Source organism: Carassius auratus, chromosome 44, assembly GCF_003368295.1.
Source record: "Carassius auratus strain Wakin chromosome 44, ASM336829v1, whole genome shotgun sequence".
Taxonomy (NCBI): domain Eukaryota; kingdom Metazoa; phylum Chordata; class Actinopteri; order Cypriniformes; family Cyprinidae; genus Carassius; species Carassius auratus.
In genome coordinates, this window is record NC_039286.1 from 14,038,317 (window position 1) to 14,064,044 (window position 25,728).

The window sequence follows — 25,728 nt, forward strand, 5'->3', positions numbered from 1 at the left end:
AGACACATTTCTCCACCAGATTCAGAGTTTGGTATGATAAACAGCTCTACACAACTGAGAAATGGTAGTGAAGGTTTACTCACAGGCATCCCAGCAGGACCCGCAGGACCAAGAGGACCCGTTCCTCCAGGCATACCCTAACAAAACACATCAAGAAATTAAAGAAAGAAAAAAAATGACATGGTATTTATTGATATCAAAAGTGACATGAACTGTGAAACTTTTACATGTACACTACCCTTCAAAAGTTTGGAGTTGGACAGATTTCTTTTTTATGTTCAGAAAGAAGTCTCTTCTGTTCATCAAGGCTGCATTTATTTAAAAATAAAAAATTATAAATATTACTATAATTTAATATAACTGTTTTCTATTTTAATAAAAAATTTCCTGTAGCTCAATTGGTAGAGCACTGCACTATGAAGCGCCCAAGGTTGGGGTTCGATTCCCCGGGAACACATGATATGTAAAAATTGATGAGTGAAAAAGTGCTGAATGCACTGTAAGTCGCTTTGGATAAAAGCGTCTGCTAAATACATAAATTTAAATTTAATTTTTAATTTAGAACAATTGGTATTTTATTCCTCTGATCAAAGCTGTATTTTCAGCATCATTCCTCCAGTCTTCAGTGTCACATGATCTTCAGAAATCATTCTAATACGATGATTTGCTGCTCAAGAGATATTTCTGATTATTGAAAAGAGTCGAGCTGCTTCATATGTTTGTGGAAACTGATAAATTTTATTTCTCAGGATTCTTTGATGAACACAAAGTTCAAAAGAACAGCATTTATTTAAAATAGAATCCTTTGCATCATTTTAGATGTCTTTACTGTCACTCATGAGCAACTTATTGCATCCCTGCTGAATAATATTTTGATATTGATTTCTTTAAAAATAAATCGTACAGACTCCACTTTTGAGCAGTAGTGTATAATTGCCTGTGTGCTTTGGATGTGTGGAGGACTTCACAAACCGTTTCTCCCTTGGGTCCTGATGATCCCTGAGGTCCCGGCATGCCTCGGTCTCCCTTCTCTCCTTGTTCTCCAGGAGGCCCGATCAGACCAAGCATGCCTGGATGTCCCTTCTCACCCTTAGCACCGGGGTCACCTCGGAGACCTGCCAAACCTGGAGGACCCTGAGAGAAGAGCGGGATATTTGGCATTCAATATTCATACATGTATTTCATGCAACTATACTACAGTAATAGTTCTAATAATAGCTCACTTCTTAGTGTGTTTCAGGTATTAATACTTGTATATTTGATGATACAGCAGGTCATTGTAAAGAAGAGTATAACTGCACACTCACTCACGAGTTTATTGTTACCAACAAACAATGAGACATAAAAATTCTCAAAAGACCAATGCACATAACCAGAGATCTCTCTGATGTCATGTGATACACGGATCACTCTGTGTTATTGTAATTTCTCAAGGTTGTTCAATAATTACTGAATACTGATTGTGATGTAACTATGTTTCACCTGTGAGTTACTGGATTTATGATGTTCTCAGTTTTGAAGAAACTGTAACTTGACAGAGGCTTGTTCCTGAAATGCTGGTTATAATGATCTTTTAAGCGAGTGTGTAGTTATACTCTTCAGTTTTTCCCTAACTTGCGCCTCCATAAGGTGTGTGTTTGCTGTAATGCTCTAATACAGATGAGATGGTCTTACCATTGGTCCAGGGGGTCCCGTCTGGCCAGCAGCACCTGGAGCACCTTGCTCACCCTAAATAAAGTTATCATTTGTCAGAATATCATCTGAAAAAATCCTACAAAAATTCCACAATTCCAATATCATACCACTGTTCCAGGCAACCCTCTTAGACCCTCAGTTCCTGGTTTTCCTGGTGGACCCTCTGCCCCCACAGGGCCAGTCTTTCCTGGAGGGCCAAGGGCACCTGAATCTCCCTAGAAAAAATAAAACAGATTACAGGAGGAAAAAACCTACAAAAAGCATGTTTATTTGTTGTAATTATATTCTCTCTCAGTCTTACCTTGCTCCCTTTCTCTCCCTGACGACCCTCTGGTCCCCTTGTGCCTGGAGGACCCTAAAAAATGAACATTAACACAATTTAAACTCCAAAAATATGTATTTTTCTATGGGATCCATCCTGAACACAATGGGCCCTATCATACACCCGGCGCAATGCAACGAAAGGCGCAGCGCAGGTGTTTGCTAGTTTCAGTCCGGCGCCTTACGCATTTTCCCATTCAGCGCCACGTTGGTTAATTAACAAATGCATTTGTGCTCATTTTTGTGCCCATGGGCGTGCTGGTCTAAAAAGAGGTGTGTTCAGGCGCATTGCTATTTTAAAGAGCTGAAAATAGACTCCGCCATAGACCAACTCAAACCATATCAAAAAATATATATATATGCCTACATGTCATAATGGATAGTCATCGCATGTATCAGAATTAGGCTATCTATTTGATCGCACACGAACAGCTCCGTTTCATCTCAGAGACGCGTTCTGTCTTTGCGCTTTCCAAATTTCGCAGTGTAAACAGCAAATCTGTCACGGCACGAGATCAACTGACTCTTAAAGGGAATGGAAGATGAGACTCTGATTGGTGTATTGCACGTTAAACCCAAAAAACACCCATTACTCAGTAAGAGAATAGGGACAACCCGTTTAGACAATGTACCCGGGCTCGCCAACAGTTTTTCTGTCGTTAAAATAGTAAAAGTGGATTTGGACATGCCCTGAGTGCTCCTGCGCCATGCACTTTACACTTTGCGTTAAAATAGGGCCTAATGTATTTTTGGTTATATTACTAGAAATATACCCCAGAGACTTAAGACTGGTTTTGTGCTCCAGGGTCACATATCAGAGAAAAGAAATTGTGATCTTACTCTCTTTCCTGGAGGTCCAGGTGGTCCGTTCTCACCAGTTGGTCCAGGTGAACCCTAAAGCCATGTAAAGATAGTGCTCACATTATATCCTGAAAAACCCCTTATAATTATGCATAAGGAAGATCAGCACTTTATAAACAAGAGGATGAACACTCACAGCTTCTCCTTGTTCTCCATCCTCTCCTCTTTCACCCTTTGCACCATCTTGGCCCTGCAAAAGAAGGTCAGTTTTTTTTCTTGCATTAATGAATCACATACCATGACCAGGAACATGCATGAAGATGGTACGAAGCGTCATATTCAATTTCATGATGGCTTCAAGAGTCATGTATTAATATGTAAATGACTGCTCTACTCACTCGTGGTCCAACTTCACCAGGGGGACCAGGATCCCCAGGGAAACCAACAGGACCCTTGAAAACACAAATATCAGCTGCCGAAGGGTCTCAAATAGATCTGTTTCTCATTTCAAAGATATGTCATGTGTAATACATACAGGGTTTCCTTTGGGTCCATCATCTCCATGGGGTCCTTTTCCACCAGCAGGACCAGAGGTGCCCGGCTGCCCAGCCTCTCCCTTCTCACCACGCTCTCCTCTCGGGCCCTGCCATTGGATAAGCAAACCAATAAGGTGTTATCTGTGACTATGTCTACTAAATAAATAAATATAAACGTAAGCAATTTTTTTTTCAAGTTTAGAGGATGATAAAAGTTTCAGCAATTCTCACCATTTTTCCTGGCTCTCCGCCAACACCAGGTGGTCCAGATTCACCAGGCTCACCCTGTCAATACAGATATAACAACATCAAGTGCCAGCAATCAGAACTGCTAATCTTCTCAACCATAAAGTGGTCCTCCATGCAAAATGTTTTACTTTTTTATACTTGCCTTCTCTCCTATGGGACCTGGATTACCCAAACCTCCTGGAGGACCTTGAGGACCCTAGAAAATAAGGATATGCATTAAATTATATATTAAAAAAAGCTAAATTACTTGACTGCAGAATGCCATGATTGACGAATATGAATAAGGTGTTCTAGGAAGTCTAGTGATTATAACACAAATAATAATGAACTGTAATAGTCTGTAAATTATTATTTATAGTACAAATGAATATTCTTACATCAGCACCATTAGGACCAGCTGGACCACGTGGACCTGGCGGACCAGGAGGACCCTACAGAAATACACGATAGGAAACGATTAGGATATAGGCATCATATGTTTATGTTTCAAAATGCTAGAGCATCATAAACATCCATTGCACCATCCATTTTTCACTGCCTTTCAATACAAATATTAAGACTCACCAATGGCCCAACATCTCCTGTCTCTCCTTTTTCTCCAGCTGGGCCTGGCAAACCCTAATGAATGTGAATGAAGTGCAAACAGCGTAAACATTCAGTATGTAGGTTTTAATGGGTAAGAGTAAAGCACAATCTGAATGCAGTACCTGCAGTCCAATAGGGCCTGGAGGCCCAGGGAATCCTCTTGTCCCTTCATCCCCCTTAGAACCGAATGGTCCCTGTTGACCTCTTGCACCCGTCTCACCATCAGCACCCTGAGAAGAGATTTGAAATGAGGATGACCACAAGCAGATTTAACCTTTTGACTAACTATGAATAGTAGCATGACTTTGTTGGCATCCAATCACACTCACAGCTGCACCAGGCTGTCCAACAGGACCCATTGGCCCGGGTGGACCAGGAGGACCCTGTAAATGTGCAAATAATTGATTATAGATTGATATTATGCTCACCAAAATAAGTGAAACAAAATCTAAGCGTGCAATGTTTTCAAATTTTAGGACTCGTTGAAAAGGCTTGGAACTTGTTACAATGTTGATGTATTTTCTTTGGAAACAGGAGAAATTAAAATGATCAAGTTTTCTTAAACGAAAGTTAATTTACTCACATGCTCTCCCTTGGATCCTTTACCGCCCTTTTGTCCTGGCTCTCCAACCTCACCCTATTCAAAAACCAGTTCATCTTTATTTCTGACAAGAACATCCTTATAACTGATGATTTGAGATGGAGATATGAAGAGGTTGCTTACCTTGTCTCCGTCCTCTCCAGCAGTACCCGGAGGTCCAGCAGGGCCTGGGAGACCAACTGGGCCTTGGATGCCATCACGACCAGCTGGACCAACTGGACCTTTCTCCCCCTGTGAAACAGGATTATATTATTTGACAGGCCTATGTAAAGATTAGAGATGAAGTGCAAACCAAGAGTAGACACTTACTGGAACTCCTTTTTCTCCCGCAGCTCCAGGAGGCCCCTGAGGTCCAGGTCGACCAGGAGGGCCTACAGGTCCTGCGGTGCCAGCTGGTCCTCTCTCCCCAGGTGATCCCTGCATAGAAATTCAGTTAGGTTAACAGACTCTTGTGTGACCCTGGACCACAAAACCAATTTCAATTTCATTTCAATTCAATCCAAATTCAATTCTTCAAAATGGAGATCACATGAAAGCTGAATAAATAAGCTTTCCATATATGGTTTGTTATAATAGGACAATATTTGGAACTACTATTTTAAAATCTGGAATCTGAAGATGCAAAAAAAAAAAAAAAATCAAAATACTAAAAAAAATCTCCTTTATATTTGTCCAAATTAAGTTCTTAGCAATACATATTACTTATCAAAAATTTGGATTTGTTATATTTTCAGTAGGAAATTTACAAAATATCTTTATGGAACATGATCTTTACTTAATGTCCTAATGATTTTCAGCATAAAAGAAAAATCTATAATTTTGACCAATTCAATGTTTTTTTGGCTATTGCTACAGATATACCCCAGAGACTTAAGACTGGCTTCGTGGTCCAGGATCATATATAATTCCTCAAAAATAAGATCATAAGCATCTGGGAATTATTATCATTAATATTTCATCCTAAAATCAAAACAAAAAAATATTTTTTATTATCTTTATGACAATTAAGCACATCATTAATTCTCTCTCTCTCTAACCCACTGAAATGTGGAAATAGAGTTCTCATTATAAAGAAAATATATTTTCTAAAAATAATTGAAATTGTAAATATTATTGAATTGTATACATTTGTAAACAGCAAGTACACTTATAAGTACATTTACACTATGGTATTGTATGAGCAGTATCAATATTAATTTGATACTAATCATTAATTAATGTCTATACACTCTTACAAATAAAGGCTTTTGCAGTGATGCCATGGAGTTCCCCAAAGAACCTTTTAGTTTTTAACGAGTTTTATTAAATGAGCCGTTTCTTTTCTTATAATGTGAAGAACATTTTATAATATAGAGAAACTTTCTGCAGTATAAAAACATTTTATACAATGAAAATGTTTTATGGAGGTCTTTATGAAACCATTAATGTCAATAAAGAACCTTTATTTTTAAGAGTGTATATCTACTTGATATTTCATATTCTGGTTATTAGGAGCAACATACAGCAGATCCAGGTGGTCCGGCAGGGCCTTCACTTCCTTTCAGTCCTCCAGTGCCCTATGAAAATACAAAGGTAGAGCTCATGTTCAGCTTTAAAGTTGCTAGAGAAAACACATTTAGAAAAGGTTTTATAATATATAATTCGCTAAGCAGAATGAGTGAGGCTTATTACTGGAGTTCCTGGCAGTCCTCTCTCTCCTGGGAATCCTCTCAGTCCAGGGGGTCCGTCTTTACCGGGTCCGCCAGGGGGACCGGGATCTCCTTTGGTTCCTTCTTTACCAGAAGGTCCAGATAGACCTTGCTCACCGGGTGGTCCTGGGGGTCCTGGGTGACCACGCTCACCCATCTGTCCAGTCTCACCAGAAGGACCCTAAACAAGAACTAGATATGAGTAAAGCATGTATAGTTTCATACATTTCTGAATCGATTATAAAGATTTATACATTTTTGAGGAGTTTTATTGACAGTTTCTCAAGAAAGAAACCCATTTTGCTTCATTTAAGCACAAAACTCACCTGTGGCCCAACGACTCCCGGTGGCCCAGGTGGTCCAGTTTTGCCTTGGAAACCCTTAGAATGCAATGTGAAAAATATATGTTGCTGTTCAACTTTGATCACAGTGAAAATTGTACTTTAGATGTTAAAAATTAAAGATACATACAACTTCGCCTCTTTGTCCAGGGTGTCCAGGCAGTCCATCTTTCCCAGGAGGACCCTTCAAAATCAATTAACATATCAATAAGTAATAGAGAAAAACTAAAGTTCAGTTTAAGCATCAGATCGAATTAATAAACTGTTCCTTACAGGAGGTCCCTTCGGCCCAGGGAATCCATTAGGACCTTGAGGTCCAGTTAGTCCCTGTACAAAAGGAGAAAAATTATAAATAAATTAAAGATGAAGCAAAAACCTAGACTGAAAGGTTTTAAATAAATAAAATAAAGTTTTGAAAAAAAACATACTCTCTCCCCAGGTGGTCCAGGAGGACCGTCACTGCCAGATCCACCCTAAAACATCAGAACGTAGAAACTGATTGATTGAAATCAATTGATCTTTATTGTCATTGTAAAATAAACTACAAAATATAGTTGAGTATCTCCTCAAACAATGGCAATTAAATGAATAACAATAAATACAACATTAAAAAAATACCTATTAAAACTAAAATAAATTGAAAATAATCTCATACCTTAGCACCTGATTTTCCTGTTGCCCCACGGGGTCCTCTCTGCCCCCTGGGACCCTAAAAATATTTTTCAAAAAGAGGAAGTCTAAGAAAACCATTGTGCATTGCTTTACAAGTCAACTGAATTTAAAATTTGTCATCTGCTTGAATCAAATCTACCAAACTAACTTTAGTCTAATAAAAAAAATCAAACTATTTCAAATCAAATTAAAGCAAAAGTGTTTGTTAAAAAAAAAAAAAAACAGAATAAGATGAGAGATTTGATGATGAATTAAAAGAGGCCCTTACTGTTGGCCCTCTCTGTCCTCTTGGTCCAAGTTTTCCAATCAAACCCTGGAAAGAGAAAATCAGTTCAGAATTTTTCAGCATAATTCTTTTGCAAAATAAAGGAAGATACTCTGTGTGGGACTATTAACATTTTTAATTTAAATGAAGGACTTAACTTTGACCTTAAACGCAGAGGCTACATTGACCTCCCTGTGACCTATGACCTTCTAATTCCTGAGCTTTATTCCAATTTAGTAAAAATAAATCTTACCCTTGCACCTTTCTCGCCATTTGCACCAGGGAATCCTGGGAAACCAAGGGAGCCCTAAAAATACATGCATAACATTGTTTGAAAAATGCAATACATTTGATGAAATGAATGATGGCTGAATATTTCTTTTGTTTACCTTAATTCCTTGCCTTCCGGGATATCCAGGAAGTCCAGGCACACCAAGTTTACCCTGGATTAACATTATTTAGTAAGATTTAATACATCTTTAGAACAACAACTAAAATCATAGTTTTATATACAGAAATATACATTTAATACAACAAACATAACATTTATATTTATTATCGCTTACTGCCAATATCAATGGCAATACAAAACATAGCTAAAATGATATATAATGGAACAAAATCAGCAATCAGCACTCATTTTAGATAAACTAACCTTCTCTCCAACCAGGCCAATAGGACCAATTTCACCAGGGGGCCCGACACGACCCTTCGGGCCCTCAGGACCGTCCTCTCCTCTTGGGCCAGGCACTCCCACCTCTCCCTGTTGGTGCACAAGTCAAGTGCTCCCATTTGCTCTCATTTGACATTTGTGTTGAATCAAATGCTAATCGATGAGTTTCTATTAACTGATGTTTTGTGAGACATACCCTCTCTCCCTTCACACCAAAGTCTCCTTTGATTCCTGGGAATCCATCCTCTCCCTAAAAGTAAGGCAAAAAACTGAAGTTATGTAACACTGACACATAAACCTGTAGCACATAATGGTTTTCATTTATCTTTCAAAGACGATAAACTTGATGTTTTTGATCAAAAACACTCACCTTCTCTCCCTTATGGCCCTTCAGTCCACGGATACCTTGATCTCCCTGTCATAAAACATTCGCTCTGTTATCTAAATCTGAGTCTTACATGTTAAAGCAGATATTAGCCATTAATTACCAATATATAAAACTCTCCACAGACAGAACTGTGAAGATGTATATTATACCTTCATTCCCCGAGGGCCAGGATAGCCAATAGACCCCTGAGGACCATTAGGACCCTAAATATGGACAAGGAAAATTAATGTAAAAATATGAACACTAGGATTTCTTTATCTAACAAAAATATAAATGAGTTCTGAAGGCAAATGTCAATACTGATTACAAAAAGTGCACAAATACCATATTTTTCGGACTATAAGTCGCACCCGAGTATAAGTCGCATCAGTCCAAAAATACGTCATGATGAGGAAAAAAACATTTAAAAGTCTCATTTATTTAGAACCAAGAACCAAGAGAAAACATTACCGTCTCCAGCCGCGAGAGGGCGCTCTATGTTTTCAGTGTAGACTACAGGAGAACTGAGCAGCACAGAGCGTCCTCTCACGGAGACGGTAATGTTTTCTATTGGTTCATTTCTCTCGGTTCATGTCAAATTAATTTTGATAAATAAGTCGCACCTGACTATAAGTCGCAGGACCAGCCAAACTATGAAAAAAAATGGGACTTATAGTCCGGAAAATACGGTACAGAAAGCATACAGATAGTTTTGTCACAAATTGCATGTAATTTATAAAGCAATATAGAGAAATCTACTTAGTATTATGGTATAGCCTCACCTGATTTCCTTTAGTTCCAGTGGGGCCTTCCTTTCCAGGATGACCCTATTAATACAAACCAGAACAGTATTTTCTTTTACCACAGGTAATACCATATACATGTTAAGTAAAAAAAAAAAAAAAAAAAATCAGATCACAGCACTTACAGGAGGACCGTCAGCTCCGGGCATTCCTGGCAGACCTGGCTTTCCTGTGGGTCCCTTTAAGAAGACATATTAAATGGCATTGATGATGATTTTAGAATAAAAGTGTACATTTTATTTTATTTTATCTTCTAAAGTGGTAATTAATAATGATTATTAATAATTATTTCCTTTTGTAAAACCCTCACCTTCTCTCCTGGTGGTCCGAGAGCACCCTGTGGACCTGGCATTCCCTATTACACAGAAAAACATTCATATTAAACTTCTCGATGATATTGTATATTTGTCTTTAAATCTGTAATAAACTTGTCACTTACTTGTGTTCCTGGGGCCCCCTGCTGCCCTGGAGGACCAGGCTCTCCTTGAGGCCCCTTAAAAGAGAGAATTTAACGTATTACACAAATATGCTAATTATTGCATATTTTTGTACTGATCAGGAATGTGCATTTAAAGTAGAGTTATTTACTGACCAAGTTTCCTTTTGGACCATGTGGACCATCATTTCCACGAACACCCTGGCAGAGGCAGATAACAAAAAGATCTGGAATTCTGGATGTCCTCGTACAAGTACTTATTTTTCATATCTTTCATTTTAATGACAGTGTGTTGAAGTCACTGTGCCATTAAAAAATGAAAAACTTATTATGAAGTATTTTTGTAGTTAAGATTTCCATGAATACTCACAGGAGGCCCAGGAAGTCCAGAAGGCCCTTTAGGCCCAAGCAACCCACGGGGCCCCTACAGAACAACAAAGAGGTTCATCAGAGAACATACAATGAAATCTAAGTAGTGTTACAAAATTTTAATTGGAGAACAAAACCAAGTCATACAGGTCAATGCTTTCATATACACATTTATATGTGTGTACAGTGTCTGAGAAACAGAAACACCCACCGGTTCACCAGGAAGACCTCTAGGTCCAACCTCTCCATCATCTCCCTAACAATCGTCAAGACGGAAGAGGATAATCAGAAAAAATCGTACTTCAAAATTATTATTTTTTTTTTTTTTTTGCTTTATAAAGATGACAGATATTCAAGCAAATATGATCAACAAGGATCAAGAGGATGTTCAGGTAGCATGCATTGTTCACTATTGTTAGTTTACTGTAACCGCACAAAGCGTTTAGAATTACCCTTTCTCCATCCTCTCCAGGGGGTCCTGGGGGTCCCAATCCTCCAGTTTGACCCTTAAAAATTGTAAGTTAAATGTATCAAAAAAAAGGTATCATAGAAGCAGTACCTACACTGGCTTGAAAGCTCACACTAACAATGATATTAACATGTCAGCACTTACACGATAACCCTTGTCACCAGGCAAACCAGGAAGGCCATCGAAGCCACGGTCACCCTAATACAGAAAAACATACACATGCATGATCACTTTATAAACCAAAGATGCTCAAGGTTAAGGGATTTCTATGTGGTAGAAGTTTCAGAGATGGTATAACACAAACGTTTTAACAAAAAATGGCTTCATTAAAGACATCCTACCTTAACTCCGGGCTCTCCTGGCATCCCTCTGGCTCCATCTGCACCAGCGCGACCCTGCAGGAAATATCAATATATAAGCAACTACATAACTACATTTCTTGAGGGGACCAGAAGTGGTGACACCTAGTTGCTAGGATGCGGTTGTTAAGGCATTCTGGATTATTGCTCGGTAGTTGCTTAGTGCCTTGAAGTTACTGTGATATTCTGGTCCATAGATAAAACCTGTAAGTTTAGTTTTTTACTTGTCAGTAACTCTGTAGTGGACTCACCCTTCGACCAGATTTACCAGGAGGACCAGACAATCCTTGAGGACCTCTGGGGCCCTGTAAAAACACAACCGGGATGCATGATAAATTCGAAGGCTGTCTCTTTAGATTATATCCAAGATATGTCAGAGTGGCTCAAATGCTGCTAATGTTCTTGAAGCAAGACTAAGAGTTACAATGTCACAGAAACACAAATTCAAAACTTACCTGAGGACCAGGGTCCCCACTTTCTCCCTTAAAGCCAGGACTTCCAGGTGTTCCCTATATAGGATCACAACATCAAGATGTAAGCACTTGACAAACAACATGTAATGTTGCAAAATCTATTTTATTTATATATTTGTGTTTAGTTCTGTTTACCACAGGTCCTGGACGGCCGGTGAAACCCATTGGCCCTGATGGGCCTTTCATAGCCAACTAGACAAAAGACAATTCAATTAATACCAAATTAAGATGCATAAAGTTAGATCTCAGTGTGGAAAAAGTCATGTTAAATGATTGTTATATGACTATGTTATACACTACTAACCCGAGCCTGAGACAGGATGGCTTGAGCTTGGGCCTCCTGTGCTGAGGCAATGGGCCCTTTTTCACCAGCACTCTGTCCAAAACGGAACTGCAAGAACAGAAAAGAGTTTTGCAAATCAAGCAATTATTTTTTTAATGCTTTTTTATGCAACTTTGATGTGGGAGATCAGGGAGAGCTGGTTAGGAATGATATCCTATATAACCTGCCTTACAGTATATAATGGTATAATGGTGACATCAAGTGGTGATGGAGAGAAAGAAAGTGGAGAGAAGACTTACAGGAAGCATGACAGAAGTTCCAGGAGGTCCTGGGACACCGTCCGCTCCGGGAAGACCAGCCCTACCAGTAGGACCCTACAGAGACAACAGCGGGATTGAATATATTGCTTTAAATTATAAACCACGTACACCCGTTCTCATCCAATAGTGTCAGTGCATCGATGACATTACTGAATATTAAATGTCTTATATACCCTGACAAAACAACCCAAAGGGGACAATGGTGAGGAGCCCAAACTCCATCGGGACAGAAATGAAAAAGAAAAAAAAATCCTTGGGAGCAACCAGGCTCATTTAAAGCATAAACACACACACAAAAAACGGTCCGCTCACCCTCTCACCAGGATCACCGACAGAACCAGGAGGTCCTTGGGGGCCAGCGGGGCCAGGGAGACCCTAATGCAGACAGAAAGATTGCATAATCTACAAAACTGTGAAACTTCATTCTTACCATAACATGCACTAGAATGTAATGGAAACAAACTGGATTACTTGCAATGCTCAATATGGCAGTTGTAGGAAAGTAAGTTCTGCTTTTCAGTTCAAGAATCAAACTTTATTAGCATAATTTTGGGGAGGAAAGGGAATGCTAAGTGATCATATATCCTCTCAAAAGAAAATAAAGTGAACATACTGCTGGTCCTTCTGGTCCGGGTGGTCCTTCAATCAACATGCCCTGTGAGAATAGTAAAATGAAGAAATTAAAGACAGAAATAATACATTTAGAAAACACTAATACATGAAATACAGCACAATGGTATTTTGTAGCACCCTCTGGTGGCCTGGATGAATTACATGTCTAAACAGATGCAGTAGTTGCCTTTACTGTTTCCAATTCCAAATGTTAACCTTTGTCATAATGGTTTGATTATGAAAGTGTGATGCTTACAGGTTCAAGGACAGCAGGCTCTCCCTTCTCTCCCTTCTGGGCTCGCAAGGAGGCCTGAGGAAAACAGATATGTAGCCCAAAAAAGAGCCCAGTTAATATATAAACAAAAGAAACCATCAGTTCAAGATGTTCAGGTACTAGCTGAGCATCGTGCACCCACCTACGTTACATATTATAACTCTTTTTGTGTTTTTGGATGTGACCCATAATCCACTGAATCTCAAGATTTACCTGGACTGATCAATTATTTTTTAAGGAAGTTACGCAGATACATTAGCTGATAAAGCAGGCTTAAAATTTCACTTATCTGCTGCTGTGAGGCCCTCCATTTAAATGTTGAACACTGTTGAGACTGAAGTAGCCACTATACACTTTTATTTTTGTATATGCAGGTCTACAGTATGTTAAATCATACTGAATGTCAAGTGGTAAGGGGTGGTGCCCTTCCAAAAAGATACTGCTGTTCTATGCTGATTAGAACTGGTCTCAGATCAGCATAAGAGCAGCTGAGTCAACCAATACTGATGGTGCTGCTGAACTATGCACTTATGCAGACTTGCAGAGGAATCTTGTGCAGCAGGAGTAATGTTCAGGTCTTGTGATAAACAAGGTTTGCTGACAGGGGAACCATTTCCTGTTGATGGCATAGCTTGCTAAACCATTACGCTAAGCAAACTTGATTTAGTCTTAAGAAAACACTGAATGCAAGTTGACTCTGAATTTCTCTTCCAAAACCTAGTGAGCAGCCTCAACTGTCTACCAGTTCTGTTACTGTGAAAATTGTAAATGTTTTGTGTTAATTGATACAGAGCCCTGGACATATAGTGGAAAAAAATTCAAGATATCATTGCCACAAATTAAAAATTTGGTGCCACACCGAATCAGTTTGTTCCACTGTTTCAATTAAATCATGGTCACTTTACTTTGAACCCGCATTTTAATATAATTAAATCGTGGCCACAAGGAACTAAATTAATAAATCATTAGAATGAATTTTTTATTCTCTGTCTAGGCAGTTTACTAGGTTTTGGAACAGAGTCTTGGACCAGCATTTAGACCATCAGCAGCGCTTAGTTGGTCTTAACAACTACCTGCTCGATGCCTTTGCAAGATTTAAAGCCGTTGCAAATTCAGTTTGAGCTTTTATTAAAGCTTATCAAAAGGAATTTGCTGGAAAGCAGAAGGTAACTTACACCTCCCTCATCTGTCACAGCGGACAGTGCAGGGCCAAAGGTGTCTTCCGTCTTGCTTTCGATGATGGGCTCATTGTAGTCTCTGTAGGAATAGTCATACTCCTTCATTCCAAAGTCGCTTGTAATGTACTCCTCAGTGAAGGGCTCATCTGGCGTTTGAGACACCCCTTCACCACCTGACTTGGTCGCATCTATGTCCTCGACGCCGACAGTCTCGTCCACCTGAGCCATACCATTGGGAGCAGAGGTAGGGGTGGAGGGGATGGTTTGGAGGATGGAAGATTAAATGGTGTGATGGGGCAGAAATGGACAGAAGATAGGAAAGTAGAGAGGAAATGAGTCAGAATAACAGATCTTACCTCTTGTAAAACAGATATGAGGAGAGGCAAACATCCACACACAGATTCACAGATTCACTCGCAGACACAGTACACAGACTCATCTCACCAAAATAGTCTCCTTCATGTCTTATTTACCACTTTATTGTTCAGTCTAAAGGCCTGTTCACACCAAGAATCGATATTGATATGTATATTATAATTACACACACATAATTTTATTGATTTTGAATGACTGTCAATATTTGTATCATTCATTACCTTGAAAAAATTGTATTAAAGTGATTCCTCTGATATCATTCCTGTGTGGTGGTGTTGTTATAGTCATGTTGTCGACTCAGAATTAAAATGATTATTAAAAAAAAGAGTAATTATAGATACTGTCTCCGATGTGAACAGGCCTTGAGAAAGTACTTGTCCATTTCTTCTCCATCATAAAGACATTGACTAAGCAAAATATGTGACCACAATTATGAGCGTTGTGCCTCAAGATAAAATTGGTATTCTTTTTCTGATGTATTTTCCAATATTGTTAATGAATCAGGTAATTAATTTCAAAATGAGGCACACAGAATCACTCAGATCTATGGCGACACACTTACTTTAAGGCAAAACCTAAAGCACTACTTCCTATTAGTCTCTTACCATTGTATTGTTGACTCTTCATTTACATTTTCAGGCCATGACCATTTCCAAACTATTACTAAACATCTTCTTTATTCTTAAATACAAACCTGACCAATACAAAAAGTCTAAAAAGACAAAGAAGTGTTTTAGTTCATCTAATCATATCTGACCCATTTACTGAATTGCTCAGTTTTTTAGTTGATCAGGTTTCTCAGATCTAACATATTGGGAGTGTCTGCATCCCAACCCAAAAAAACTCAAAAGAAACTGTCCGGCAATGAATGCTTGGAATTGCATCATTTTTTTTTCTTCTGTGATCTCTGTTTCTCAAGATTTCCGTTCTTGTGTCAATATGACGTTGTCATGTAAAGAATTGACATAAGAACAAGGAGAAAATTTTGAGGCAATTTTTAAATCACAAGAGAATATATGATAAAAATGGATGCTATGCATTCATTTTGCATTTAAGTACAGCACTTATCATGGCACATGTGGCTGAAGAATGGTTAATTGTTAAAGTCTCACCTCCAGTGTAACGATTTAGAGTAACCGAGAGACTGTTTTCAACTCCATGTCTCTCAGATATCTATGGGTGTGGGTTACCTGGTTAATGGTTTCTTCATATCCAGTCAGATCACTCTCTGGCTGTGGGCTTGCTCCTTCTTCTACTGTGTAATAATAATCGTTGTCTGTGGGGGTGTGGTCAGCCTCTGAGTAAACAGGATCTACGTCCTGATTGGAGGAGGCCGAGAGATGGGAGGGGTTGGGGGAGGAGGTAAGCAGATTTGAAGGGGAGAGATTGATTAGTATGAAACAAGCTCAAGTCTGATGAACTTGTAGAAAGAAAAGATCAATGTGTTTTTGACAACAGACACACAAAAACACCTTTGACCTCATGTCATACTAAAATCAGAATAGGAAACTTTTGCAACTGGAATCAAAAATCTTGTAATAAGCCTTTAAACTGGAGAAAAACTTATTTTAAAAGCCAAGATTTGCTGTCCCAGATTTTCCTTTCAACCCGATCTGGGTTAATTAGCCACATTGCCATGTCAAGGATAAAATATAGTCAAGTTGGATCAAAACGATGGTAAAGTTGCTAACATTGGTGTCAATAGTCTCAGACCATTGAAACTCAACTGGTAACAAACTTTCGGACATTTGTCCACAATTTCAGATCTTCAACTAAGACAGAAAGAATTGATAATCATGGTGTACAGCTTCACAGAGTCGCTGTTTTAAACATGATCTTTTCTGTGAAACTGCTTAATTCACGTACTACTGACAGGACAGCATTAACAAACAACACATAAAAGAGAAACAGGCAGAAATTATGAAGTGAGATGAAGAACGAGACTCGTTGTGTCATGTGTAACATTGAGCTTTACCAATGACTCTGACTTCTTGTGTTTCTTAACTGATCACATGCTCAGCATTACCTGCTGATCTAAAAATAAACCGGTTAGATAGTGTAGGTTTGGAGTGAAAGAAAATAAAAGGGAAGACTGTCAAATAGCCATGCGGTGATAACAGTCTGTACCGCTTATCATATCCTAAATGATCAGATAGATCACTTGGTATATGAAAGGGTGGAGGAGATCCAGTGGGTCTGTATGTCTCCAACCTCATTGCTGGTCAACATCATGATACCTTTATGGTTTTACACACTTTTACACAAATTTTTTTTTTTTTAAATCATTATTTGTTCTGAATTTTGTTTTAAATGATATTAATACTGAAAATGTTTTTATAACCAGAAAGGTAATATATAGGACCTTATTCACAAAGCACATCAGATAATGTGTTGTATCTGTGATTTTTCCACATTTTCAGTGAAGTCAAATCCTAGATCAACACTTCCTTTGAGATACTTCGTAAACGCGGTCCTGAAGTACCAGGATGGTGAGGTTGGAAATACAGCTCTGGACAGCCAACGCGGGCTCTTAATTTTGTACCTGTTGATAACCATTGGTGGGTTTCTTCTTGGGTATTTCTGGAGAAGACATGGTCGTGCCACGCACAGCAGCCTTGTCGAAGGGTGGGAAATTTTTGGACATTGATTTGATGTTATTGACATCCAAGACCTTAGGCTTTGAAGGGAGAGGCAAAGGCGCAGGGGTGGGTTTGAAAGCAACTGGTTTTTGAGTTTTAGTGACTTTTGTCTGAACTTTTTCTACCACAGGTTTGGTCGCTTTAGACTTTGCAGGTGATGCATTGGCTTTTAATTTGTCTTTAGCTGGTTGTGGTTTGGTCTCTGTTTTCTTCGCAGTTGTCTCTGATTTCTTTGCTATTGCTGCCTTTTCAGTCTTTGCTGTTTTCGCACCATTGCCATTAGCTTTAGCTTGTCCGTTTGCTTTTTTCTCCACAGCTGCTTTCCCATTGCCATTGTTATTGGCTTTGCCAATGCTGCCAGCCTTAGCCTTACCAATAGCTTTAGCATCACCATTACTGTCTTTCCCATTCCCGTTTACTTTAGCTTGACCGTTATTTTTTCCATTTTCGTTTGCCTTCTTTTTGTTGTCATCCTTTGGTTTAGGTGCTAATTTAGAAGCTAAAGTAGGTTTTATCTTTGAGATCAAGACTTGCGCAGCGGTAGGTTTGGCCTTCAGCTTTGGAGTTTGCTTGGCTTTAGCTGGTTTAGCTGGAGCAGCTTTGGCTGGAGCAGTTTTTGACTTATCAGCTTTTCCGTTGTTCGCCTTTCCCTCCTATTTGATTAATATTGTTTTTATATAAAAGCAACAGGTCAGCGTTGATGAAAAGAGAGTGAATGAGAGAGAGAGATCGGGGATGGGTGGGATGGACAGAAAAATAGAGAAAGAAACAACACAATGAATTTACGAATGACTGACTGAGATTTCACTGGCATTACTGGATACAGTATGAAGCGAAGTCAGATTTAGTTGCTCATTTTATAAGTTTAGACTTTGTGAACTTTAATTGTACCTAAAGAAAGATAAACAATTTGATACTGTTTTCTCCAATAATGCCAATCTCCACATTAAAAAAGCAGCATGTTGTGCGCATGGGGACGTAACGCTGTGAGGCACTGGGGAAAGTTTGCTTGAATAGCATCTGTTGATAAAACTGATGCATGGCTGGTACACTGTGCTGCCCAACTGCACAGAAAGGAAAGGAAGGGAGCTAGTCGTGATCCACCATTCATAATCCCATTAAAATGACATTGCTAGCATATATCAAATCATTAAAGGAATTGTTTCAGTAAATAACATAAAAATTGTACTACTGATTCAAATATCATTCATTACACTTATCAATATGAAAGGAATGAATGGTGTAGACTACCCAGATTTAGATGATAGCAAAAGCACAAACTGCAGAGAATAAAACAGGCATATTAACTGAAGAACTAATCCTCAGGCGGACACATACTGAGCTAAATTAAAGTAAAATTTAAATTAAAAACACAAAATAGCTTTTTAAACAGCTCAGTGAGCACGGAGCATGCAAGATAAAGATATGACTGTAAGAAAAACAGCCTTAAGAATAAGTGAGAGTACAATGTTTGCCAAAGTATAAGTAAACCTATGAAATGAAGAGATGGATATGAATAAACACATAGACACAGACGCTTGATGTACATGATAAAAGAAAAGAGTGACACAAGACACAAGAGAACTCACAAGTTACTCACATAACAGGTGAAATGGAAAAACATGCAAATACACATAAGAATAAAAAAAGACTTAAGCGTGCAATTGTGAACAATGAAAAGTGGATTGCTTAAAAAACCTGTTTATCTGAGCTATCATGTCAGTATCAAATCAATAAGTTGCAATGACCTTACTTACAGTACATACGCATGAACATTCTGAATGATATTGCAATTGGTTCATATATTGAAATCTATTGATTATATTACTAAGAAGAATTACTGAACTGCAGTAATTAACAAGAATATTGACTTTATCCGTAAAATAAGTCATTAAAAACGTAAGGTAAATCAGAATTAAACAAACTAATGAATACAACATTTTAATATTAATAAAAAAATGAATACACTTAATGAAAAAATATATATAAACTTATATATTTTTTTATATAAATTAGATATAGAATAAATATAGAACAAAATATGATTAATTCTATATAATATACATACTTGGTTCTATACACAGAACTTTCTCTGTTTAGTAAATCAGGTTTTATTAAATTTTTTTCCTGTTGAGCTGTTGGTTAAACACAGTGGGGCCATGATCTCTGAGTGATATAGAGTGTGTGTGTGTGTGTGTGTGTGTGTTTGTTGTGCCTCCAGTGCCCCTTACAATTCCACATACACACAATCATGTACAGACAACACAATCTGACACTACACATATATGACAAAGGACAACATGTAGATGACACAAGTAACATCAATATAGTGTGACAGGTGATGGGCGACGTGAAACGAGAGGTGGGACATCACGCAAGACGATGTGAGACAGGAGTGTACAGGAAAGAGAGGACCAATGTATTCAACTCAAAGAGACGGGGGAGTTTAACAATACACTCTCCATCTCCAATTGTTTTTTATCAAATGGATACATTTAAACAAATGTAAAATTATTTCACAGAATTATTTGCATACTGACTTCTCTTACTTCTTTAATTAATTTGCATACAATATTGTGATTTCTCTATATTTAGATGTCTATTTTCTCTTGCATGTATTAGCAAGAACCCAAGCCTACAGCCTCAGTTTCCTATATTTTATTTTGTTTTAAATACATTTAATTGAGAAGTACTGCAAAAGATTCAGATTTCAGAAATTGTGTTTGACCTGCTTTGTTAGTGGGGTGTATTTAGAAAAAAAAAAGACTATGAAATGCATCTAAAACGTTAACAATATTCTTTTTTGCACAATTCAAGTTACTCTACATTTACTCTCCGTCTCTTTCTCCACCTCTCTTTTCTGATTCACTCCACTTTCGCTCTCCCTCTTTACCTCGTTGGTGGGGTCCACGGCTGGGACGGAGGGAGGGGTGGATTGGGAGGGAGGGACACTCATAGTTCCTTCATAATAATAGGGGTATTCATAATCATCCCGCTCTTCATCAAAGTACTGAGAGACATGGGGGGAGAGAGAGGAGCAGTGAAGCCTGGGGAGTGCAGGGGAGGAGAGAGAGAGCCCATGTGGGTGACAAGAGTGAAAACAGAAGACTTTGGGAAGAGAAAACGAATGAAAGAATAATAGGGAGAGAGGAGAGAAAAGTGAAGGATGAGTAAAGTGAGATGTAGGGACTAGAAATAAAGGCAGGATGAAAGCATGATGGTTTTATCATTTGTTCATCAGACTCATGGGTTTGTAAAACACATTGAGAACTTTAATGAACATGAAAACAAATGCATTCATCTGAAAAGCTGACATAAGAGTGTACTGTAATGCAAGGAGAAATAAAACTATTATATGCAGTTTCAGAACTTAAGAGTCAAATGGATGTTATAAAACAGATTGACCCTAAACTCAGATTGAATGATGTGTATCGAAGCCATTGTAAAAGGTAAAAGCCATTATTTCAAGTTGCTTTGTCGGACATCCTTCTCCTAAAGAATTGTTCATTCTGATTAAATAAACGTATTCATTGATTAAATATAACTATTTATTCAGCATTGGAGTAATATATAATATTTATGTCTCTGGATTATTATAGTTAAGTAAAACTGAAGCTAAAATTTAAACACTAAAATGACAACAAAAGTACTAAAACTTTAAAATTAAAAATAGAAAAAAAGGAATAATTAAAAATAATAATTAATGAGATAATATTAGAATCAATGAGATAATAGTATCCCATTGATAATAAAATAATAAAAACAATAAAGAAAATAATAAAGACACTTCTATCTTTATCAAAGAAATATTTTATACTGCATTACAGTGTTGTTGTTGTTTTTTATGTTATTGAAATGTTTTTGGCACTCCACGTCATGTTGTGCCTAAGAACTTGTGACAAAACTACTCCAGGTTGCTACAATTTGACTTCGGACTGAGAATCCTCTTGCGCTTTGTAAGAAATTAATCTCAAGAAAGCCAAAATATAAAGCAACATGCACTGGCGAGAAACTGAGACTGCATTAGGACAGAGCAGCTTTGATGATGTGAAAGAGCTGTGGATGTATGAAGATGTGTTGAAGGGCTGTGATGTGAGGATCTGACTCAAATGAGGGGCTCTATATAGTGCAGGTAAAATATAATACTAATGTGCTCTGAAACATTTAAACATTTCGTGGATTTTCAATGAATATTAGCTGGCATTCCGATGTGAGATGAGCAAAATTTGCAAAAACATTTGGTATTTATGCATTAAGAAGAGTTGGTGCTAGTAGGTGAAACTCTATTTTTATATCTCACATTAGGACACTTTTGTCCCATTGTAAATTTGTGCTGTGGTACTCACATAGCTGTTTGGGTCCTGGGACTGGACTTTGGGCAGAGGGGAGTCACAGTCGGGGCTGTAGTGCTCACAGAAGTCAAAAGCGGCCTGAGGATTGGATGCGATCAGCAGTTGCTGGATCTCACCCTGGACAGAAGCAAAGAAAAAGAGGGGATGTCAGTTTAACAGCCAGATGTGAAGAAACTATCTAAGTCAGGTAATCTGGAATACTAAGGCATTTTATTTCTGTATTTATTTTTATTTTTGAATTAAATATTATTTAAATAGCAATAAGGGACATGCAGCAGAATTGGCTTACATGTGATTCTCTGATTATACCATATAAGCAAAATTTTAAGTAAAAATATGCCATGTGATGTGATATATTTTAAAACAGAATATTTTCTTTTTTTGGGTGTACTGTCCCTTTAATTGTCATCTATCAATCAAAGTGTCTATCACAGAAATCTTTGCTATCTCTTGCACAATGTATACCAGACCTGGAAGACCTCCTCATCCAGGAGACGGGCTCCAAAGACAGTGATGCCCTTGGTGTCCAAGACTGGGTTGTTGCTACGTGGCAGATTTTTTGTAATACGATTCTTGCAGTCAAGGATCAGAGTGATGTTCTTCTTCTGCACAGAAATGGCAATGCGGTGCCACCTATAGGACGACAGGAGATAGTGAATGTTTAACTGGGTAGATAGTCACAAAGACTTCCTGTATATAGTTTATGTGTTTGCTACGAGCCATTAATATAGACTGTAAGGAACCTTTCAGCCCCTGCGTACAAAGGTTCACCCAACATTTACACATCATATTAATTGGAAACTTACATCACTGTGGTTGCATAACAAAAATGATTATAATATATTGAAACTGGATGTGCTGATGGGGCTCAGCAGGCATTAGTTACTGACTTGCCGTCAGCCAGGTTGACCCCTTTGAACAGTGGGTAGTCCTCTGGGGCAGGTTTGCGATTCTGGTCCTCATACAGGAAGATGGGCGAGCGTCCCAACTCTAGACCGAGCTGCTGGACACCCTGCTCATTGTAGATGGACAGCAGGAAGGCCTGAAGACCGGCCTTGGCCTTTACCAGAGTCATGATGGAGAAATTCTCTGGGAAACGTCCTACAGGAATGGAATAAAAAAATAAAAACAGAAATAAAGTAGGTTATTTCAAGCACAGACACATTTGCAGTCTGGGATAAACCTATGATTTATGACTTAACTTCATTGACGCTAACATTCAGATTTAGTTTTAAGCATGCAACCGTCTCATTAGCTACTGAAAGGCTCTCATCCTGCTTTTGGGGAGTAATTGCATGTTAGGGATCAAAATGACTGTCACCCAGACCTAGTAATCTTTTTTTAGCAATCTCAAAACAAGAAATATTAATGACCTGCAATCAAAATACCCAGCAAAAAAAATATTGATATAATATATAAATATAAAGCAATTTTCCTTAAATATACCCAAAATGTTATAGGGAAGAATGCAAAATGTCCTAACTATATATTTATGAACATCTAAAAATGCAACCATCAGTTTTTACAAGTCTCAGCACTTTCCCTTTCAAGCCTTTCAGTTATGAACCTATCCTTTACACAAATCATACCCTTGTCCGTTTTGAATTCCTTCATATTCCAGACACACGCTAACATACCATATGCAGCTTTAAGATACATTTCTCTGTAATTGGTGTTTTTATACATGAAACACGTTAAAACAATTGTGTGTCTATGAACGCAATAGAATGTCTTCGGATCTGGTTTACAAGGTTAACCTAAAGGAGCTTACCTGAGAACAGTTGTTTGGTGGGGGCAGAGATCTGGGCTTTCTTAGTGATGCGGTAGGCATGATCGGGAGCGCCGGACCGGCGGGACGTGCAGAAACCCGAAACTTTCTGCACACCTTCAGGGAGGGAAGGCAACTGCAGCACCCGCAAAACATCTACTGGATCTGTAAAAAGAGTTTGGCCATTGTTAGAATAAATATGTGCATTAAGAAACTTAAAACATTAATTTAGCATTTTGGTTTATAATTATGCATTTCTATTAATAGTTTCTGTTCATTTAGATCCAAAGAGAAGCAACAGCATCCTTTTTTTCTTTTTTAGACAAGATACATGTAAATGTGAACACCATTTCACACCGTTCAAAATGCGAGTTCAAACAGATGTTGAATCGTTCAACAGACCCCACACAGGCAGGTTTTAAAATTTTATGTCTGTTTCCATCTTCCTATTGCTCTTGGCAGCACTGTTGCTTTTTATGAGGTTCATATGATCCTGATGCCATCTGCTCAACCCACAATGTGTACTACATTATTAACTGTCTAAAACTCTCGAACAAGTCTTAATGTATTTGAAATGCGTATTTGAAGTTAAACATGTTTGGCTCTGTCTCAATAAACACTTTCTAATGTCATTTCCTTTCATTTTAGCTCTGGCACTTTCCTCTGAGGCTCTGCCAGTATTTTTCGTCTATATTACCACATTGACCAAAATACGGTCTGTGTATTACCACAACAGGTAGTTAAGTCATTTTGTATTTAGCTACTATTATAGACCAAAATTAAGGAATTGTTCATATGTAAACTAATTAAAATGTGAGTACACAGCAAGCCATACAAAAAAATATATAAAGACAGATGTTCATGAGATGACAATAGACTATAGGGGAGCAGTGTACAATATTCAACACAATACTGTAGGGAAACAGGCTTAAAGAAGTTCAAGAGTGCAGGAATCCTAAATGAGGCTTCTAGCTAAAATGCAATGCTTCCTTGATTCTCAAAAGGTGAACCTATTCACATACTGGGAGACAGAAATGAACTAGAAAGAGAAAGTCTCTGAGCACTGTATCAGTTTCCAGAAGAATCAATGTGCACAATGTATGGCACTGTTGGAGACCCCAACCACAGCTCTACATATGTCCTCTGGGCACTTCTTGACTAAACTGGACAAAATAAGGAGGGGAAAGCCACAAAAGCATTTCTCAAGAGCTAAATTAGGATAGGAATAAGGAAAAGCCTTTGTAGACAAAACAGAAAAAAAGAGAATGAAAAATCTCTATATATCATATAATTAGGTCAAAAATTTTTTTTGATCACATATTTTTGAAACGTTGAGTTCAAATTGACATTTACATATATTATATATAACAGAATGAGCATTTATCTAACATTCCTCCAAAAAAATGCACTCTCTATCAATATAGCTGTCAGTGGATAATATAAAAAAGCATCTCAAAATAGCTAGCTAAATATTAGCTGAGTAATCGACCTGAATCAGTCTTATCACTACTGTTAATCTATGTATTTATTACAGAAGACAGTATTGCTGTCACAAACACTGAATAGAGACCAGAGGTCACTGGAAGCTCTCACAATGAGTTCACAAACAAACACTGTGTGCTCAAACCGTCTGCAAACAGGAACAGACAATGGCTTTCAAAGAACAAGACCAAGAAGCAACATTCCCAACAGTGAGTCATTAGCAGTCGAGGTGACCCCAACATTTCTAAACAAACTTCCACCACCATCTCTGTCATGAGCGTGTAATGTAGAAGATCCGTGAGTTGGTTACTACATCTTCTCTTTCTTTGACCTTTGCTGTTCTACTGTCGTCTTGTGAGCTTCAAATAACTGCTAAATACCAGAGAGACATACCACCTGACACCCTGACCTTTACTGCCTCACGAAGATGCCCTCGTTTTGAGACAATGATGATGAAGATGGAGAAGAGGCTCTATATTTCTGAACAAATGAGGAGACATCAGCAAATGTATCAAACAACTGTGACAAAAACTGCAAACAGATTCATATTCAAAAGATGCAGAAAACATGAAGATAAATCCATCCGTCTGGATCTGTCTTCCCCGTCTCGTTCTCTCCTCCCGCCAACCGCAGTAGTTAGGCGTGCATGTACAGACCTGTCTAGAGGTTATAATTTAGATCATGGCTCTCTATATTTATGATTTATTTATAATTCACAGACAGCTATGCAATCAAACCAATT

The 25,728-nt window shown here is 38.1% G+C and overlaps 1 protein-coding gene across 7 annotated transcripts in view; it reads right to left on the reverse strand.

The window, feature by feature from the left end:
- The window catches only part of col11a2 (collagen, type XI, alpha 2), a 35,705-nt gene that overhangs the window by 4,318 nt on the left and 5,659 nt on the right, over nucleotides 1-25,728 (reverse strand). For 2 of the 7 annotated variants that reach the window (XM_026232567.1, XM_026232565.1), the window contains 57 exons: nucleotides 23,508-23,669; nucleotides 22,627-22,837; nucleotides 22,207-22,369; nucleotides 21,731-21,853; nucleotides 17,288-18,037; nucleotides 15,936-16,064; nucleotides 14,368-14,589; nucleotides 13,175-13,228; nucleotides 12,920-12,961; nucleotides 12,619-12,681; nucleotides 12,286-12,360; nucleotides 12,008-12,094; nucleotides 11,839-11,895; nucleotides 11,686-11,739; nucleotides 11,482-11,535; nucleotides 11,213-11,266; nucleotides 11,016-11,069; nucleotides 10,855-10,908; nucleotides 10,614-10,658; nucleotides 10,404-10,457; nucleotides 10,190-10,234; nucleotides 10,037-10,090; nucleotides 9,908-9,952; nucleotides 9,723-9,776; nucleotides 9,577-9,621; nucleotides 8,965-9,018; nucleotides 8,798-8,842; nucleotides 8,624-8,677; nucleotides 8,410-8,517; nucleotides 8,144-8,197; nucleotides 8,008-8,061; nucleotides 7,758-7,802; nucleotides 7,473-7,526; nucleotides 7,246-7,290; nucleotides 7,091-7,144; nucleotides 6,948-7,001; nucleotides 6,803-6,856; nucleotides 6,460-6,657; nucleotides 6,291-6,344; nucleotides 5,098-5,205; nucleotides 4,912-5,019; nucleotides 4,771-4,824; nucleotides 4,517-4,570; nucleotides 4,310-4,417; nucleotides 4,167-4,220; nucleotides 3,980-4,033; nucleotides 3,745-3,798; nucleotides 3,585-3,638; nucleotides 3,353-3,460; nucleotides 3,216-3,269; nucleotides 3,014-3,067; nucleotides 2,857-2,910; nucleotides 1,997-2,050; nucleotides 1,803-1,910; nucleotides 1,675-1,728; nucleotides 973-1,134; nucleotides 84-137 (listed from right to left, as the gene is read on the reverse strand). In XM_026232567.1, coding sequence (XP_026088352.1) covers nucleotides 84-137; nucleotides 973-1,134; nucleotides 1,675-1,728; nucleotides 1,803-1,910; nucleotides 1,997-2,050; nucleotides 2,857-2,910; nucleotides 3,014-3,067; nucleotides 3,216-3,269; nucleotides 3,353-3,460; nucleotides 3,585-3,638; nucleotides 3,745-3,798; nucleotides 3,980-4,033; nucleotides 4,167-4,220; nucleotides 4,310-4,417; nucleotides 4,517-4,570; nucleotides 4,771-4,824; nucleotides 4,912-5,019; nucleotides 5,098-5,205; nucleotides 6,291-6,344; nucleotides 6,460-6,657; nucleotides 6,803-6,856; nucleotides 6,948-7,001; nucleotides 7,091-7,144; nucleotides 7,246-7,290; nucleotides 7,473-7,526; nucleotides 7,758-7,802; nucleotides 8,008-8,061; nucleotides 8,144-8,197; nucleotides 8,410-8,517; nucleotides 8,624-8,677; nucleotides 8,798-8,842; nucleotides 8,965-9,018; nucleotides 9,577-9,621; nucleotides 9,723-9,776; nucleotides 9,908-9,952; nucleotides 10,037-10,090; nucleotides 10,190-10,234; nucleotides 10,404-10,457; nucleotides 10,614-10,658; nucleotides 10,855-10,908; nucleotides 11,016-11,069; nucleotides 11,213-11,266; nucleotides 11,482-11,535; nucleotides 11,686-11,739; nucleotides 11,839-11,895; nucleotides 12,008-12,094; nucleotides 12,286-12,360; nucleotides 12,619-12,681; nucleotides 12,920-12,961; nucleotides 13,175-13,228; nucleotides 14,368-14,589; nucleotides 15,936-16,064; nucleotides 17,288-18,037; nucleotides 21,731-21,853; nucleotides 22,207-22,369; nucleotides 22,627-22,837; nucleotides 23,508-23,669 — 5,027 coding nt within the window. Of the gene's footprint in view, nucleotides 1-83; nucleotides 138-972; nucleotides 1,135-1,674; nucleotides 1,729-1,802; nucleotides 1,911-1,996; nucleotides 2,051-2,856; nucleotides 2,911-3,013; nucleotides 3,068-3,215; nucleotides 3,270-3,352; nucleotides 3,461-3,584; nucleotides 3,639-3,744; nucleotides 3,799-3,979; nucleotides 4,034-4,166; nucleotides 4,221-4,309; nucleotides 4,418-4,516; nucleotides 4,571-4,770; nucleotides 4,825-4,911; nucleotides 5,020-5,097; nucleotides 5,206-6,290; nucleotides 6,345-6,459; nucleotides 6,658-6,802; nucleotides 6,857-6,947; nucleotides 7,002-7,090; nucleotides 7,145-7,245; nucleotides 7,291-7,472; nucleotides 7,527-7,757; nucleotides 7,803-8,007; nucleotides 8,062-8,143; nucleotides 8,198-8,409; nucleotides 8,518-8,623; nucleotides 8,678-8,797; nucleotides 8,843-8,964; nucleotides 9,019-9,576; nucleotides 9,622-9,722; nucleotides 9,777-9,907; nucleotides 9,953-10,036; nucleotides 10,091-10,189; nucleotides 10,235-10,403; nucleotides 10,458-10,613; nucleotides 10,659-10,854; nucleotides 10,909-11,015; nucleotides 11,070-11,212; nucleotides 11,267-11,481; nucleotides 11,536-11,685; nucleotides 11,740-11,838; nucleotides 11,896-12,007; nucleotides 12,095-12,285; nucleotides 12,361-12,618; nucleotides 12,682-12,919; nucleotides 12,962-13,174; nucleotides 13,229-14,367; nucleotides 14,590-15,935; nucleotides 16,065-17,287; nucleotides 18,038-20,277; nucleotides 20,395-21,730; nucleotides 21,854-22,206; nucleotides 22,370-22,626; nucleotides 22,838-23,507; nucleotides 23,670-25,728 lie in introns of all 7 variants that reach the window. The other 5 variants (XM_026232570.1, XM_026232568.1, XM_026232571.1 and 2 more) reach the window with 5 other exon arrangements.